Source organism: Stigmatopora argus, chromosome 7, assembly GCF_051989625.1.
Source record: "Stigmatopora argus isolate UIUO_Sarg chromosome 7, RoL_Sarg_1.0, whole genome shotgun sequence".
NCBI lineage: Eukaryota > Metazoa > Chordata > Actinopteri > Syngnathiformes > Syngnathidae > Stigmatopora > Stigmatopora argus.
In genome coordinates this window covers 9,742,589-9,761,308 of record NC_135393.1, presented here as the reverse complement: position 1 = coordinate 9,761,308, position 18,720 = coordinate 9,742,589, and the positions used below count along the sequence as shown (strand labels likewise).

The following is an 18,720-nucleotide window of genomic DNA, read 5'->3' as shown; positions in this document are numbered from 1 at the left end:
TTTGAATTGCAGTCAAAATTATCTGTCCATGTGAAGTCACTACACCTTGTTAATAGTCACTTCACCTTGCTAATGGATCATTTGGCCAGTTGAATTAATCTTACCTCACCTCACCTCTCCAGTGCATCTCTGACAGGTCTGTGCATGTTTGAGTGCTGCTTGCGTGTTGTTTTATTTAGAGAAGCTCCTCTGCAGAGAGCAGGCTTTTAGCACTGCTGCAGTCTGACCCACTTGTAGTACGCAGCCAGAAGAAAAGAGAAGTCTGATGACGGAGTCATTGGCTTAAGATAGAAGATGACAAAAGGGAGATTTCAAACTTGTTCTAACTTGAATTTACTATGGCCCATCTTTACAAGGAATCCCGATTTGATAGATGGCGCAAGAGCTCTGGCTAATTGGTAAATCATAATTGGCTTTAACCCTTTATAGGATACTCATTGAGCTCATTGGCTGCCATTGTTGGGCTTGATGTCCAATGGCAGTCCTACCAGTCAAAATTGTCATCAATCACCATCAATGGCACTGAAACATCATGTTGTTGTCAATGGAAGAAAATGAGGTTAATTAAATATTGAATTAAATCAAGTGTGATTGGGGGCCACACCCAGAATGTATTTGTGGTTTTATTCATTTACTAGTCAGGATAATTTGATGCAGACGATATTAAGCCAAATAAAGTCTTTAAACAACAACAACAGAATAATTGACTACCGTATTTTCACGACTATAAGGCGCACCCTCAATGAATGACACATTTTAATTTTTTTTTCCATATATAAAGCACACTGGATTATAAGGCGCCCTGTCTATTTTGGAGAACATTTAAGACTTTTAAGTGCGCCTTATAGTCATGAAAATATGGGAATTTGATTTTTCCTCATAAAATTAATAATTGTTCCTTAACTGCAATTATTTAGACAGTAACTCGTTATAGCAGAAATATTGGTTTTAAATTCAAAAAAGTTTCTCCAACAAGGCAGTTTGCATTATACATTAATGTTATACAACTATTTGTGCTAAAAATAGGCTTAACAGAAATTCTGTATGATTATTTTCTCTCAACAATGAAAATCAAAGATATGTGACTTTGTTAGTGAAATTGCTACAAGGGTATTTGAGTCTCCTCACAATAACTGAGTTACCCTTGCGCATTTTCATGAATGCATGTTTAAATTGCACAGTCCTGATGGATGGTTGCATCTAAATAAGCCGACAAAGCGTTCACTTTCAAGGGCACTGAGAATGAGTTATATTGCTTCTATGCAATTTTACTATTAAACCGGGAACCTTATGAATAATAAACATCACATTATACAATAAAAACCTATTCCAACCACAACAAAATCCCAATGAATCAAATCATTCGTTGACATCAAATATGACATTTGCATGTTCTTTTAAACGCATGTGCTCACATTGTGGACGAAGGGTGAACAAATAATGCCAGCATATTTTTTTTCTCGCTTCATTTTTTATTGACATGCTCACACGGCCCATTTGAATGCAGGCCGAAGTCCTAAAAGCACACGAAGAGACGTGAGCTGACGTAGCCTTTGTGAAACTGCCTTACCGTGTCGGGAAATGAGATCGTGCAAGCTGCAGACGTATTCCACATCGCAGCCCTCCTGCCAGGATTTTGCTGACCCCGTATGACCTCCCTCAGGGCGTCTTTTCAAACAGGCTGACATCATTTCTGAAAGCTTTTGTCAGTGCCTGCTTTTGCCAACAGCTAGTGCCATGCTGCACCACCCCAATCGCACAATTTATAAATGAGGGAAGGAAAATGCAAAATTCATGCGCTTTCCTCAATTATTTAACACTAATAACAAAAAGCAGGAGTATTGAGGAGTCCAATAAGCTGCTAAATGGGTCATGTACAGAAGCAGAATAATTCACCTGCTGGTACAAGTAAGTACTTGCACCATTTAGGCACTTTTTTATATCAAGGAATCTCACAACAATTGAACAACAAAGGGAATTTGAAATGATTAACAATTGAAATGGAACTACATGCAGATGATATCTATTGTACGGCACTTCAAATTCTTTGGAAAGTTGCATTAAAGTGATAATTATATCTGCAAACGGAGAAAAAATAAAATATAATAAATAAGCATAACATATTATTATTATTGTTTACATTAAAGTCAACCATCAAATAGGTGGTTTAAATAGTTAAACACATCTAATACAAAATGAAGGGCAGTTTTAGCTTAACATGAACCTTCTTAGGAGCTTTTTCTTTGTCTGTCTGTGGAAAAAGCAGTCCGGTGTGGAGTGTTAGCACAATCGGCTCATAGTTCTGAGGTCAAGGGTTCAGTCCCTGGTGGGTTCTGACCTTCTTTTTTGCAGAATGCATGTTTTCCGGGCCTGTGTGGGTTTTATCTGGGTATTCTGGTTACTCACACATCCCAAAAAACATGTATGCTAGGTTGGTTGGACACTCTAAATTGCCCCGAGGTATGATTGTCAATATGAATGGTTGCTCATTTCCTTGTGCCCTTATGAGGATAAGTGGTACAGATAATGAATGAATGTCCGTGAAAAAGACTTTGCTCTTTAAATTGTGGTATAATGACTCAACGCTAGTGCCAGTTATTGACCATTATTAAGCACTGACTCAAGGAAGACGTAATACTTCCTGCAATTTGATCTGCTGTGTCAATGGACCTGAGTGAAGCAGGATTATTGTCTTTCACCTGGTTTATTCAGATTTAAGAATAATAATAATGAAGTTATATGTGTGGACATGTAAAAGTGGATCTGAAAAGTCTACACTCTATAGAACTGGGCGAGGGTGCGACCGCAACCCCTTAAATTTCCACCCCTGTTACTCTGAAAAATGCTAACATATGTCATATGCTATGGTTAAAAAAAGTAAACATATACAAGCTACCAAAAATGGCTATAGACAATATTTCAGAGATACATACTGGTAAATAAGGGCCAAAGAAATGAAATTTACATAGAAAAAACACTTTCAGGACCTGTGCTTCAAATACAGTTTGAATGTTACAGGTGTTTTCATACTAATTGCATTTTTAAACTGATCAAAACAGTCCAATAATACTACTAATAATAATAGTAACAAATTGTTAAAAATAACCACTTGCTCTTTAAAGGATTAAAGGTCATTTGTGAACAAAACAAACCAAAACAATAAAATGACTAAATATAGTACTTGCTCTAAAAAAGGGTTAAAGGTTTTAAGTGACAACTTTTTAATAGTGAAAGCTTTCCTTGAAAGGGTTCAGTGGAATTGTTAGTTGAATTTGTATCATTTGTTGGCATTTTTTTTCTTTTTGCGTCATCAAATAAGGAATTGGATGCCGGTGTTGACTTGTTGTTGTTCTTTTGTGCTGTAAGCTCTATTAGACTTTAATTCTCTGACTTTATTGATCGATTCGTCATGCTCGCAAATATATTGCATGATAATATCGATCCATATAATCATGTTCTTTGCTCGACCACTTTCCGGAGGGGGGTCCCATGTGTGAACTACCGCCGAGCCACACCCCGCCCGCCCTCTCGGATGCTCAGTGCGGAGCATCTGCTCTCTGGGAGGGTTAAACTAAACGCCACCCGGAGTAGGAGGTGGCTGGTTGTCTCGGAGCTGAGGATGGAGGAGAGGAGGCAGTGGAAGGGGGGAGATTATGATGCCAGGAAGCCGCGTGCGCCGGAGGCAAGCTCGGACACATCGCGTCTGCGTGGACAGTAATAATTCCGCGCGCACGTGAACCTACCGCAACGCCGTCGCCTATTATGTGCGCGATGACAACGATGTGCAGTTGATCAGGCGTGATGATGACGATGCGTTCACGGAACTCCCGCACGGTGTCCCTCCCGTGGATTTCTGCACGCCACAACGGAGGGGATTTTTTTTACACGAGGGCGTCCCGTCCACGCTGTGTATATTAAGACTTTTATTGAACGTGTTCGCGCCTACGATGTACGATAGCCTTTTTAATCGTGATACATAGACCGTTGCTGGTAAATGAGGGTCAATCGGGTTTCCATTTTTGGCTAAATGTGTGTTGGGTGGACGTCATGTGACACCGTGGCGTCGTCTAGTGAAGTCGCTTAAAAAAAGAACTACAGGGGGCCGAGACTCCATCCGAGAGTAGCACCATGGACGATTCTGGCATCATTCGAAGACGAAGGCTTCAGGTAAGAACTGGAAGCACTCATTCTTTTATATGTCCAAGCAACTGCTAGAAAATCCAGCAAATGCTGGTGCCTTTACCAGTACATTTTAACATTGCCTGTACTGTACGGTAATTTGCCTATTTACCAAAGTCAAACTTGCTATCAGCGTCCAATTCATAAATATTCCACCCAAGATCAGCAACTTTGGGGAATTTTATGCTCCTGCTTTTTTAAAATGTTATTTATTTTGTCCCTCATGCTCCACAAAATAATGGGTGATGAAGCATACTGAGCTGATTGACTTTCTACATAACCAGTGGCTTATTGCACATTTAATACATTTTAAAAAAGTCCAAAAAACAAAATTCTAGTAATTTTACAGGTAATTGTTTAAATGAACGTGAAAAAACAACAAATAAGTGGTTAACAAAACAAACAAACAAAAAAAAAACAAGCTGAAATGAACTACGATGACCCGGCCCATATCATCAATTGAAAGACATGATAACACGCCCTCAACTGGCAAACCTCAAACATACAGAGAACAACAAGAATAAAACAAAACAAAAATCGGCCACGCGGATTATCGCACATATCTCTCTCGAATATTATTTCATTATAATCTATCCACAGGCGTTGGACCACCAGCCCTTTTAGTTAGTGTCTTCACTGAAGCTGGAACAAAGTGTGTGTGACATTTTCAACCCTCCCTGTAGGCGGTTTAAAAGTACAAAACAATTTTTGGTCATTTCTTCACATTTGGCAGGCTTTTATAAAGCAAGAAATTAGCACACGTTTACCTCACTTATAGTATGCGGTGTTCACAAGATGAGCAATATCAGCCATATCAATTTAAACTAACGAAGAATGACGTACTATTAGCGGCTCATCAATATATTGTGAACCTCTTTATTTTATCACTGTGAAAATGAGACGTGCAGAGTCCAGCCAGTACACGTTTTATTGCATTTATACTCTGTGTGCTTTACCAGTTGCTACCACAGTTAGCTGTTATTCTCCCAGCCTCTAGTATGTGTGTTAACAGTGTCTATGCTATAGGAACAACAACACACTGTAACAGAAGAGACACACAACCCTCTGCCAAAGCCATTACCCAGTGGTAATCATCTGCCAAATGTCCACAGGGTTTAAAGATGTCAGTACAGATGCTGTTTTGTCCAAAATCAATCAAAATCCCATTCCTAGAACCCTTGTTCTGCATTTTGGTGGAAATTATTTATCTATATATGGTGTCATTTTACTTTATCGCCATAATCCGCATTGCATCATTAAAGGTTTTAGCTGCTTATTACGCACAGGAAAATGGCCACTGGGCATTCTAGTTTACAATTAAACTCAATTGCAGGCAGTGCTGTTGAGCAGAGTGGGCAACAAAGCTGTGGTACTGGTTTCAGATGTACATTAAGCTGACTTGAGCCGTGAGAGCTAAAAGCAGCTTAGCCCACATCTTGCGAATGAAGTAGGTTGGTCGATATCTTGTACACTGGTGACTGGAGAGATTTCTTCAAGGTTTTCCTCTGTTGTGAAATTAATCTAGTAAAGCAGCACAGACCCACGGTTCACAAATACTGACTGCCACTTAGCCGCCTCAACATGTATTAATTTACAATTAAAGCGCTCGACTGCACTTTGTGCCATCTGTGGTATGCGACTGCTTAATATTTATGATATATCGACATGCCAAATTGGATGACTTCATGTGCAAATGTTGTCTGGTTTTGTAATTACGGAGTCTTACTGTAGATTGGATTGAAGAACACCAAACCAAATGAAATTAAGTATAGATTATAAGAGTCCCTTGTTTTGACACAATGCAGGAAGATGTTAGTTAGACAAGCCCAAATGAACCTGTCATACAACCACAAAATAGCTGTTGCAGAATGACTGTGTCAACACAGGAGTTTAGAACTGACCAGGAAAATAGTACAAGAATAAAGCCACATATTTTAATAATGGTAAATATCATTTTATATCAAGTCATTTTCACATCTTCACAAGAAAAAGTTACGATTTTCTGGCAGCAAAATACACTAACAATGGAATACAAGTCAGATTTTTTTTGTCAATTCCCAAAGATTAAATAGGTGGAAGGACATTTTCATATTTTGAACTGCTTATCCTTAAAAGGGTCGCGGAGGGTGCTGGAGCCTATTCCAGCTAACTACGGGTATCAGGCGGGGGACACCCTGAATCGGTGGCCAGCCAATCACAGGGCACAAGAAGACAGACAACAATTCACGCAATACCATGCATGGATGTTTTTGGTGAGAGGAGACTGGAGCACCCGGAGAAAACCCATGCAAGCCTGGGGAGAACATGCAAACTCCACACAGTGAAGACTGACCTTAGATCCAAAACTTGACCCAAGAACTGTGAGGTGCAGGCGTTAATCACTCAGCCGCCGGACCCCCTGGATGCACATATGTTTGATTAATTTATTATAAAAGTATAAACCTGCATTAAGATCTAGCCTCCAGTATGTTTGAAAAAAAAAGAAATAGAGGTAAAAAGATTGCCACCTCACAGTTATAAGCAATTTAATTTGATTGTAGATCTAATAATGAGAGTATAACCCATATTTTAACATTTCAAACACAACCTCTATATCAGAAAATACATTCCTTTTGCACTATTCCATTTTTTTTTGCATTTTCTCTTCATAATGTGGCCTTACGCCTTCATAAATTAGTGAGTCAAGCTATGCTTTTCTGTTTACTGAGCTTCTGCACCTACTCATTCACTCACTCTTACTGTACTTGCACTGTGAGTGTGTTGATGCCCCCCAAGTGCTATATGAAATCGACATACTGCCGCCCCATGTCACACTCTCCCTTCCCCACTGAAGTGGTCGATATCAATATCGGAGACACGGGAGGTCTAAGTGTTGAGGATGTGGTGCAGTCGTCGGGCCCATTAGCAGGACTAATGGTGGCCTAAGAGCGCCGCGTGCCCTCCGGGAGGAAGCAGAGGGGCGACCTAAAAAGCCCAGAGGCCTATCTGAAGGGGGCAAAAGAGAAAAAAGGCAGTATAGTTCTGGGCTTGGGTAGACCACATTTTAAAGTAACTGATACAAAATCTGGATCCCTACTGAGTGAGGGTCAATGTTTCAGAAAGGAAAAGGGGTTTCTGTGTAACATTATTTTTTGATACAGCAGATGGCTAAATTAGTATTTGAGTGTTAGGTTTCAGATATGGGCTAATGTAGACTCTGGTCTGGCCTCACGAATCAGTAAAAATGGTTCTCAGTTTTTAGCAGTTTCAACATAAAAATTAGTTTAAAAAAAGACAGAAGTATAAGAATGTGGGAGCACTAGACACACTCCATTTTAGTTGACTGTTTAATATTTATGGCTTTTCATAGAAATTTTTACTTTAACTGGGAACCCACTAAGACTAGATCATTAAGGTTTAATAATAAAAGATAGTTCACTCCAATTTGTGTTCAAATTTACACAACATTAGCACGAACAATGATCAAATCTGGACAAAACTGTGTTTGCTGAAAACATTTAAATTGTTGCAGAAAACATTTTAATTTTAACTTCCATGTTTTTGTTTTGAATTTGAATGTTAAATTTATAGCAACAGTAAGCACATAAATTTGTAAATGCATGATTTCAAAGTGGTTAGGTGTATGTATGTTTTTTTTAATCACGTATTACACCTTCTATATTTTAGTTTGTAATTGTTTATGCTGGAACTAAATTCTTACATTTAATTGACGTGCAGTTCAAGGCTGACTGCTACAATCAAATAAAACCATTAAAGCAGACTACACACAGTCTCAAATATCTTAATCTTTTTGGTCGTTTTTCAACTGAGACACGTCAAACGGAGAGAAGAAAATTACTATGTCTTTTTATGGTTCTTATAGGATGCATTGTATTCAAGATTACCAATGCAAATTCAACTGTCTGTCACTATACCAATAGTCAGCTTGGATAAGCAAGCACAAAGTTCAAAGACAGCTGTAAAATACCCCAAAAACATAGTTATAGTCGAATTATAAGAAGCTAGCCTAACAATATTACGCTGCCAATCTTCTATTTATTCTTTTTTTGTTTGTATTTGGATCTGAAAACAATTCCAGCTTCAGTTAGCTTCCTAATTACCTTGTGTTAAACACACACCGTAGTAATTATTGAACTGATTTAACATTTATGATCGCCAACCACATCCTTTTCCAAGCAGATCACAGGAGGATAGTCACTCTGATCGGATGTGAGCACGAATGGTCGTCTGTCTCTCTGTGCGCTATGGCTGATTGGCGACCAGTCTAGGGTGTAGTCTCCCTTTCGCATGAAGTCAACTGAGATAGCCTCCAGCAACCCTTACGCGAATGCTCGGTGTGGAAGATGAATGAATTGTTTACCCTCTTAGGACTGCTTATTTTTTGTTTTCAGCTTTGTTGTTCTACTTTCTTCCTTCAAGGTGATGTCCGGGTTGTTTGTTATTGAGATGAGACATTTCCATTTCAACTCCCAAAGTGAAGGTTATTGTGCCATCAGTAATGGTAGATGTCAGGAGCCTTCTTAATTCATTGCTCTTTCACTCACAAATCACTGTGTTCCTCATCGCCAACCAAAGAGACACCACACACACACACACACTGACACACACATACACACTCACGCACACATTGAGAATACTTTGTCCAATATTTTGTTCTGGGCAGTGTGCCCAGCTTCAATATGCTAAGCACATTGTGATATTCACTCTAGAAGAAGCAGCTAGCTTCTGTCACACACTCTCAGGTTTTCCTTTCTCAACTTTGACTAAAAAGGTGACAAACAAAGCTTGCTTATGCAGTCCAAAGCATGTACTGTATGTTTAATTCAAGTCTAATATAACACTTTAGTGATATACGGTTTCAACCTCTGTTCAAAACCAGGTAAATTATTGTTTCGTGGTAGTTGTCTGTAGTTGTGCCATTATCTTCACAAGGGTCATGGAGGTGCTGGAGTCTATCCCAGTTGACAACAGGCAGTAGGGAGGGTTCACCCTGAATTGGTTGCCAGACAATCACAGGGTACATGGAGACGGACAACCATTCAGGCACACACTCGTACAAAGGAACCATTTGGAGTGATCACTCAGCCCACCATGCATGTTTTTGGATGTGGGAGGAATCCAGAGTACCTGGAGAAAACCCACGCGGGCACGGGGAGAACATGCAAACTCCACAGAGGAAGGCCAGAACCCAATGGGGATTGAACCCATAATCTGGAAATCTTTTTTTCCGATACATGTCAAATGACCAAAATAAACATAATTTTAAACATTAAGTCTATTAATTGATTTATTGTTTGGACAACTTTACATATACAGAAATTCTTGCCAGAGCCAAAATATAAATATAAAACACACCATGTGAAGTAACAGGGAAAATTCTTCCGTTAAATTGGTCTTCTTTTTCAATCCCCAATCACTTTAGCTAGTTTGATTTCTCTATGCAAAGAACTAATAATTCATTTTTCAATGTCCATCATGAATTTTGTAAAGGATTCAAAATTAGCTCTACTTTTCCAAACGCCTTTCTTTAGCTGAACTCAACTGTTGTCCTGGGCATCTAATCAAGAACATCTAGTATAACCTGGAAAATGGTTAAACAAAACCCACATATTTTCTTTGTAAACGGGTTCAACATCAAAGTTACAAATGCATTGGTCAAATATATACTCTGAAGGCTCTGATAAAATTCAAAGCTGTAAAGTAAATCTTGGTGACTGGTGGACCATTCAAGTGAAGAATACACATTTTGACATGTGCTTTGCAATTGGCTGTCACTTCTTTGGCAGCAGAAAAAGACCAGAAGCTTTGATTCTGTCCAGAGCACTGGCACAATAACCTTTTTTTCTTCCCTTCAGTTTCCATTTATAGTGTCTATAAACCTACTTTGGGTAATATAAACAAAGTAAAAAAAAGAAAAAGAAATATGCTACAGCCTTCCATCATCTGTTAAACAGAAAATGTTGGTTAATATTTGAACATTTTCAAACAGGCATCTTGCAACATAGAAAAGTAACCAAAGGACGAATTAATTATTTGGACAAAGTAGTTGTTGCAAAAAGAATGAATTAATGTCTATGGCACATACATTTTTTTATTTTATTTCTTGTTTTCCCTCTCAATAAAAAGCTTCTGGTTATGCGAATATATAGCTAATAGTAATCACATTTGTTATGATTAAATTCACATTTGGAACACCAAATGGTGCGCCAAGCCTGAGTGAGAGCTTGTGACCTCCACTCTAATGACTTTATTTTCTTTTAGTCCTGCAGAGATCTGCTTTAGACATGTATTATGTTGAGCGAGGTCAGGTGAAATTTGAAATGGGAAAAAAAATACATCTGCACACTCCAACTCGGTTTTATTAGCGTATTGACCATGAGTACAAAAGCTGAACACTAATAGATACTAGACATTGAAATTAAAAGAAATGAGAGACAAACTCAATTTTAGGACTCTGATAGAGCAGTTCTCCACCTAAATAGCCAAAATCGTGGTGGTCTGATTTTGACCTTAAAACCCCCAAATTTAACCACTGCTTCTGTTTGTTTTTACAAACATACTATCTGTCAAGTTTGATAATACTAATCCCTTTACTCATTTTTAAGTCTCCTTGAACACAAACAGGCATTTATTCATTCTCTACCCATTCAGTTCCATATTTCTGGGAATCTGTTATTTTGTTCCTCTTCCTCTTTGTTCCTGTGGAAGAGTATTTAGCACGTTCGCCTCACACTTTTGTGTTCAAGGGTTCAATCCTTGGTGGATTCCAACCTTCCTGTGTGGAGTTTGCCTGTTCTTCCCGTGCCTGCATGGTTTTTTTCCGGGTACTCCTGTTTCCTCTCAAATCCCCAAAATATGCATGGTAGACTAATTGATCATTCAAAAATAATTGGCTGGATCAGTCTCCAGAACCCCCGCGACCCTAAGTGAGGGTTAGCACAATGGAAAAGAAATGAATAAACATTAGTAAAAATAAATAAATAAATCTAATATTTTGAAAAACATGAACTGAAATTACACAAAATGATGATAACTTGGAAAAGCAATAGAAATTATATTAAAAAGTAGTATTACAAACGAAAATATGCAAGGAACAAAACAATGAATAGAAAGCAAAACTTATTAAAAGAAAATAGTAGTTGACATTTAAGCATAAAATGAAGTTAGATTCAAAATAACAAAGTTCACTTGACAAAGCAATGCAGTCCATGTTAGCATTTTTTTTGTTTATCTTGAGTTAATTTGATTTATTGAGTGTCTTGTTTTGTTCTAAATTACAGAGACATGCAAAGGATTGATCCTAATGACTGTGAGTCCAGGATAATGTGCAAAAGGCGTAAAGGTTGCATAGTCAGGTTTTACAAAACATGCTCAGCATGTGATTTTTATATCGTTCTGAACTTTTGTTGAACTGTTTCCAAAAGTAAACAAAAATGCCCAACACCAGGCTAATAGAATCAATTAGTACTCACGAGTTCATCCTAACAGCATAACCACAGGCATGAAAACTTACTAACCCCCACCGCACCTGAATGTAACTTTTTTTATGAAAAGACATTGTAGGGAAGGAATTTATAAATAATCTTAAATGAACTTCACATACAGTAGTTTTATCCACAAGTAGCCCTGGCTCCCCTTAACTAAACACACACAGGCATGTAAGCACATGCTGTCTGAGTCACTCTGGCCAAGCTTACTTCCTCTTGATGATGTAACTCATTAGCCATCCCAGAAAAAGCACCCTGCGATGGGTGAAGTCATCCAAAAAGTATATATATATATATATATATATATATATATATATATATATATATATATATATATATATATATATATATATATATATATATATATATATATATTCACATACATACATACATATACATACATACATATCCATTATACATACATACATACATACATATACATACATACATATCCATTATACATACATATATATACTTTTTGTAAAATAAGGATGACCTCACCCATCCCAGGATGCTTTTTTATATTTATATATATATATATATATATATATATATATATATATATATATATATATATATATATATAATATATATACATACATATCCATTATACATACATACATATCCATTACATATATATATATATTCATTTTTCTTAACAAAGTTGTTGATGTGTTTCTCTCTATAAGATATTTTAGTATATAGTGTAGCTTGAGATAATTGTTATTGTGACCCTCGTATACCCCTAGAACAAATATTGTCCAGCCATTAGGGTCATCTTCATATGGTGGTCTTCAGCATGACGTATTATATATGTGGAATATGATGCTGTTGTTTTTCCCTATGAAAACAAAGGAAGTTGAAGCTATTCGGTTGCAGTGATGTGCACGGATCGATCACAAGCTGTGCAGATGGGATGTTCTTTACTGTATTTTGATATGGTTTATAAGTAAAACCTGTTCCAGTTCCGCCATTCAGTGTCTGTGGAAAGACTAAACTAGTAATACTAGTAGCAATAATAAAAGTCTGCACTTTGTCTGCAGTTTTGCACACTGTACTGGACATAAAAACAAACCCCTGTTTAACTGCAAAGTTTGTGTAACTAAAACAAATTTAGACCAACTTGAATTAAATAATGATTGAGAGAGAGATTAAATATTTACATATGGTCTTTTTATATTACAAGAAGAAAATACATGCGAGATGGAGGAGGTATATTGCATTGCAAATTATAAAAATGACCTGTGAATTATACATCTATACACCTTTCATGGTTTTTAACTTTAATTATCAGTGAATTTCTACTCTGTGGAATACAAATATGAAAACATAACATTGCAATTTTACTGTACATGGTGAAAATTTTTGACAACCTCCTTCCTCTACAAATAACCTGTCTGTTTAAATATCATTGCCTTCATTTTTGTGTTTCAATCCTTTAAGGTTTGTCAATATTTTCAGTTTGCAGGCTTTATCCTAGCAAAGTACTTCTAAATTGGCGTGTTTATTAACAATCCACTGCCTTTCAGACTGCTGTTATTTAAGATCAAGGGGCAGAGGGAGGAGTAGATGCTAGTTCCCGGTACCAAACTAAAACTGGTTGAGTTTGGTTTTTCCAGGCGAGTGGTGAGATTGTTTTGATGTGAGAGCACCAGCTGTCAAGCTGCGTTTCATCAGTTTGCCTTTGTTGCTGCTTTTGGAACGCTTATGTTTGTATTATCGAGACAAAGGATTTGACACAGAGAAGGAAAATCAACTGAGGATAGCCCATATGATTATTTACCACTGGAGCCTCATTGTTCTTTCACAGTAGTGCTGATTTTCAAAGGCTGACCTCGATGTTTTTGCTCTGTGCCGACTTATTGGATGATCTGATAAGAGATATGTAAACCAATCTCTCCAACGCTGAGACTAATAGACTCAAATTGACAACGCATGGTGCCACATGCACAGTGAAGATGGTACGGTCCCACTTGATCCTAATCACATCAGCGTCCTCGCTGCTGAGTCCCGTCGTCATAAAAAGAGCTGAAACCGTTTTAAAATTGACTTTTGCTTCACTTGACCTGCCATTTCCTGTAAACCAGAAAACCCTCGAGCATTGATCAGATTTATTGTTGCACTGTTCATTGGATTAGTGGTGTAATCACAAACATGGCCATCCTACATTACAACTATCAAGTGAGATGAGGATTTTCATTATTTGATATGGTGATATGTGTAGATGAGAAATAACTGTTCATATTGAAATTATATACACAATTTGAGGTTTGTATCTATAGTTTCTCTCTCTTTCATATGGTACAATTGGATTGGATCGGATTGAATAACTTTATTCATCCCGTATTCGGGAAATTTCGTTGTCACAGTAGCAAGAGGGTGAGGATGCAGAAATAGGAAAGGCATTTTAGACATAAATAGATAGGTAATAAGTAAGTTAATAAATAAATACATGAATAAATATATAAATAAATAAGCGTGTTGCTGAAATATATATACACACACGTGTACACACACACACACACACACATATATATATATATATATATATATATATATATATACAGTATTTTTACGACTATAAGACGCACTTAAAAGTCTTACATTTTCTCCAAAATAGACAGGTCGCCTTATAATCCAGTGTGCCTTTATATATGGAGTAAAATTAAAATGTGTCATTCATTGAGGGTGCGCCTTATAATGCGGTGCGCCTTATAGTCGTGAAAATACGGTGTGTGTATATGTATATATATATATATATATATATATATATATATATATATATATATATATATATACATCCATATATATAAGTTATATAATGTTTCCCTAAATGAATTCTGTGTTTGCTGCTATGCAAACATGAGAGCATGAACATTTTTTATAAAAATGATTACGACTACACCACCCACCCACCTACCGCCATCCTTCAAAATGTTAAATATTAGACTATTAAGTATGGTAATTATGTCAGTATAATTGGATGTACCCACTTCACTCTTTAAATGAGCCAGTGTTCTATTGGAATGAATGAATCCAGTCATTCTAATGGACTCATTAACAAAATTAAAGTTTCAATAATGCCCATGTTTCAAATAACACATTTTTTTTCCCTAGGAGGCTGAGAAATGTGTTTATAAAAAGCTAAATAATTCGCTATGAACAAATCAACTAATTAATCTTAATTTTCTCTCTTTTTTGCCAGAAGGATCTTCCACTGCCACGGAAAAGTAGCAGGTATGTTCTTTTACCATGAATACAATTCACACACTCACATGAGATTATTTTGTTAATTTTATGATTAAGCAAAATGCACACATTGCCGCATTTGATAAATTGTATTATTTACCGTTTTCTATACAGCAGACCGTAGTTTTGCAAATGCAGCCATTGAAATTCAAAGGCAAACAAACTGGAGGAGGAATCATCAGTGCTTTACTTGAATGTAATTGACTTGGAGGACCACAAGGACCCTTGTCCACTCTGGGGCCTTGATTTTACACTTAAGAAGCTTTCATTATTACATAGATGCGTAGTTCATTTTGAATTGTTTAACTCACAAATATCTTCATTTATTGTAATGAAAACAGAATGTTAGTTAGAGCAAAGCGGTATACCGAAATTTACCGATGCCCAGATGATTTACGATGACCAATATCATTTTTGACCATGTCGGAAAATTCATTTTTTAATGAAAGAAGAAAATTTAAGTTGACATATAAGCACAATTGTAAAATATGTTAAATGAAAAGTTGGTGAATACATAAATGAGAAACACTTCATTTGTCACGACTGACTGGCGACCAGTCTAGGGTGTAGTCCGCCTTTCACCCAAAGTCAGCTGGGATAGGCTCCAGCACCCCGTGACCCTGACACGGATTAAGCGGTGTTGAAAATGAATGAATGAATAAACTCTAAACACATTTTTTCAAAGGCAAATTTGGTCATTTGAAATAGCCAAATGTTGAAAAATCCGGGAGGAAGCCTTGTTTTAATATGGTGCAGACTGTTTTTTAATGAAAGGATTAACTAAGATTCCCTCTAAATGTCACATTTAAAGCTACCGATTAACCTTTTACGACAGTTAAAAGAAGAATCGTAATGATAGGGATGTCGTCTTCACACATCGTGTGAATTTAGACGCACACAGAATCCTTTTTTGGCACCATTCAGAAGCGTAGAGGACAGTATGATCCTGACAAAGCTGATTAAAATGCCTCCCGAAGACACTTGGGAAATCTATTGATGAAAGCAGTAAAGTCGCCCAACTAGTGTAATGTTTTAAAAGTTGCACAAATTGATGTGGGGATTGTACTATATTAATAGTCGCTATCAGTGGTGCTGAAACATGAGAATTCACTATCCGTCATTCTGCTCAAAATTAAATTCACGTATATTGCCGTCAATGGCAACATATGATCTCATTCACCTGAATATGTAAATATTATGTCAAATCAATTTATACATTCAAAATTATACTTTTTTTCATCATGAGGTTTTTCTTACAATACGGCAAATTTTTAAACAGACTTGATTTGTCGTGAAGTTTTAGTCATTTTCAGTAAAGCTCTTATTTATGCATGTAATATTCTTACATTTTTCTCATTAATTATAAATAGCTGTATTTCTTGTAATATTTCAAGTTGATTCCCAATATAATTTCTTTTACTCATGAATAATGCAAAGTTTAATTAAAATTGTTTACTTTGAAAATGACACATTTCAGTTCGCTTCAGGAATAAAAACTATAAAGTTTTATAATGATGATTATTCAGGCCTAAAAAAAAAATGGATTTAATGGTTATGTCTGGTGGTACTTGGAGGACATGTTTCTCTGTCCGTGGTGCTGAAATTCATTGTTTATCTTTCACGCTTCTTTCTCCTTTTTGCTGAGACGTGGATTTGCCCCCAAAAAATTAAACCCAAATTAATTGCATGTCTTTTGTCTGGGGGGAAAAAAAGCTGACTTGAAAAACAAAGCCAGATATGGTGTGTGTATGTGTGGGGATGTGTGTGTACGTGTGTTTGGGAGGAGCGGTATTATCCCCTGAATATGCTTATCTTTTGGGGTGTGGAAATCAATTAAATCGTTCTTGAAATTCCTGTAGCTCACAGCCATGAATACATTTCATTATTGCTCTCTTGTTATCTGTCTGCTTATCATATAAAATGTAGAAGCAATTGAGGATGTGGGACAGTAACACACGGCTAAATACATTGTGTGTGCATGTGTGTAATTGTTTTAATATTCTGCTTGAAGCTGGAGGGCAGGGCAGAGGTAGTGTTTGGCAACAAGAGAGTCTGTCTAGGCACACACCATGCATCTCAATGTGCGAGTAATTACTACCACACTTCACTTTTACTGCATGATTGTTGAACTTGTCCACGTGTGTGTGTGTCCTTGGCCTGCTGTGTTTTGTCCGTGACCTTTGACTCCCAGCATATGTCGCTGCAGGAGATGAGGGAGAAAAAGCCTACTCGGGGAATCCGATGGGCGGAGTTCAAGGGAGGCTTTATTACAGAGTGACCCACAGAAATGTAAATATCAAGGCATTTAAAAACAAACAAACAAGATGGCTATAAGTGCATTTATGGCTTCATCGTATCATGTCACCACCCCTCCTAATATTACTGCCTCTGGCTTAATCTCTCCCCCACCATGTATATTTTATCCATTCTTACCCCTACATTAGAGTCCACATCTATTATTTAATTAGTTCGCCCGGCACCACTGTGTAACTGTCGCCCCGTGTCAGCGTTATCGTTTGCTGGATTTGTTTAAGCTTGGAAGTGGCGAGGCAGAGAAGAGTCTGTCTATATTTGTGTGTCTGTGTGTAGTGTGCGCACCTTTCACACACTAGCTCCATAATGATGCTTCCCTTAGTAGAGCACTGCTGAGCCGCTCCTGTGACATCCATGACAGATAAATGATAGCAGAGCTCATCTAATCTGACATTTTACTGAGGGGGGTTGGGGTAGAGAGCCAGAGAAAGTATTTTTCCTTTTATATATGCAGTGGTATGACAAATTGGGTTATTTTGCTCTGTTAGTTGACTTGGTTGAAATGAACAGTGAGAGAGACCACATTTGTTAGGCAACAAACTTCGACAGAACCTGGAGACAAGCAAATAACTAGTCCTAAGGTGACGAGTCAGAAATTCCATTCTTATTAAAAGCCACAAAACTATCTATTTGTTATGGAGGCTTTTGTCATACATTGATAGGAGTGCATAATGGTGCTCTAAAGTCAGATGATTGAGGGTCTTATAAAGGGAATGTTTTTTATAACCGACCCAAACAAGGCTGAAACTAGAATTTCCGTGTTTATTTTATTTGTCAACGCTTTATTGGGTACTACTCAGGGAAGTAATTGGCTGCCTTTTAATGGTGCTAGACATCCAATCCAGAGCTAGTCCAAAACTGGTAGCTGCATTCCTTCCCAGTCATAACTAGATTGGTCCTGTAGCCCTGAAAATTGCACTGAAAAAATAGTTTTCATTGCCAGTCCTCCCAGTTTGAATGAATTGGATGTCTATGGTTGTCAATGGCAGGCAATGAGTTGAATACTATGAAACACTTGATGACGCAATGCTACAGATTATTAGCATAGGTTTTATCAAGGTCTTGTAGGAGGAAAAAAAAGACTGAATGAAATGTGAGCTTTCTAAAATGTATTCATACTCATCGACATTGCATGATTATGATCTCATTGTTCTGGTGGTGTATGCTATTAATTCATGTCCAAATTCATCATTACAAATCAGTTTAAAAAAAAACACACTCCCACCAGATGTTTCATTGATTCATTAAAAAAAAAGTGCCACTCTGCCTTTCCACCGCCTGCAAGTCAAATTGTGCACAATAACACATGCGCCCCCAAATGAAACCCCCTGAGCCCCCCATCCGCCAGCCCGCCCCACACTGTCTGTCCTCAAATTAGTCTCCGCTCGGCTGCTCTGTCATGTCTCCACCGCCTCTCTCTCGCATCCTCATCTCTTCAATAGTGTTTGGACCCCCCCAGCCTCCCTCCCTCCCTTACCCCCTCCTTTCCGTC

The 18,720-nt window shown here is 37.4% G+C and overlaps 1 protein-coding gene across 3 annotated transcripts in view; it reads left to right on the top strand.

The window, feature by feature from the left end:
- Positions 1-3,577: 3,577 nt before the first annotated feature.
- mast1a (microtubule associated serine/threonine kinase 1a) overlaps positions 3,578-18,720 on the top strand; it is a 49,776-nt gene continuing 34,633 nt past the window's right edge. For 2 of the 3 annotated variants that reach the window (XM_077604802.1, XM_077604799.1), the window contains exons 1-2: positions 3,578-4,167; positions 14,872-14,903. In XM_077604802.1, coding sequence (XP_077460928.1) covers positions 4,129-4,167; positions 14,872-14,903 — 71 coding nt within the window. In that variant the 5' untranslated portion in view covers positions 3,578-4,128. The remainder of the gene's footprint in view (positions 4,168-14,871; positions 14,904-18,720) is intronic. The other variant, XM_077604800.1, reaches the window with a different exon arrangement.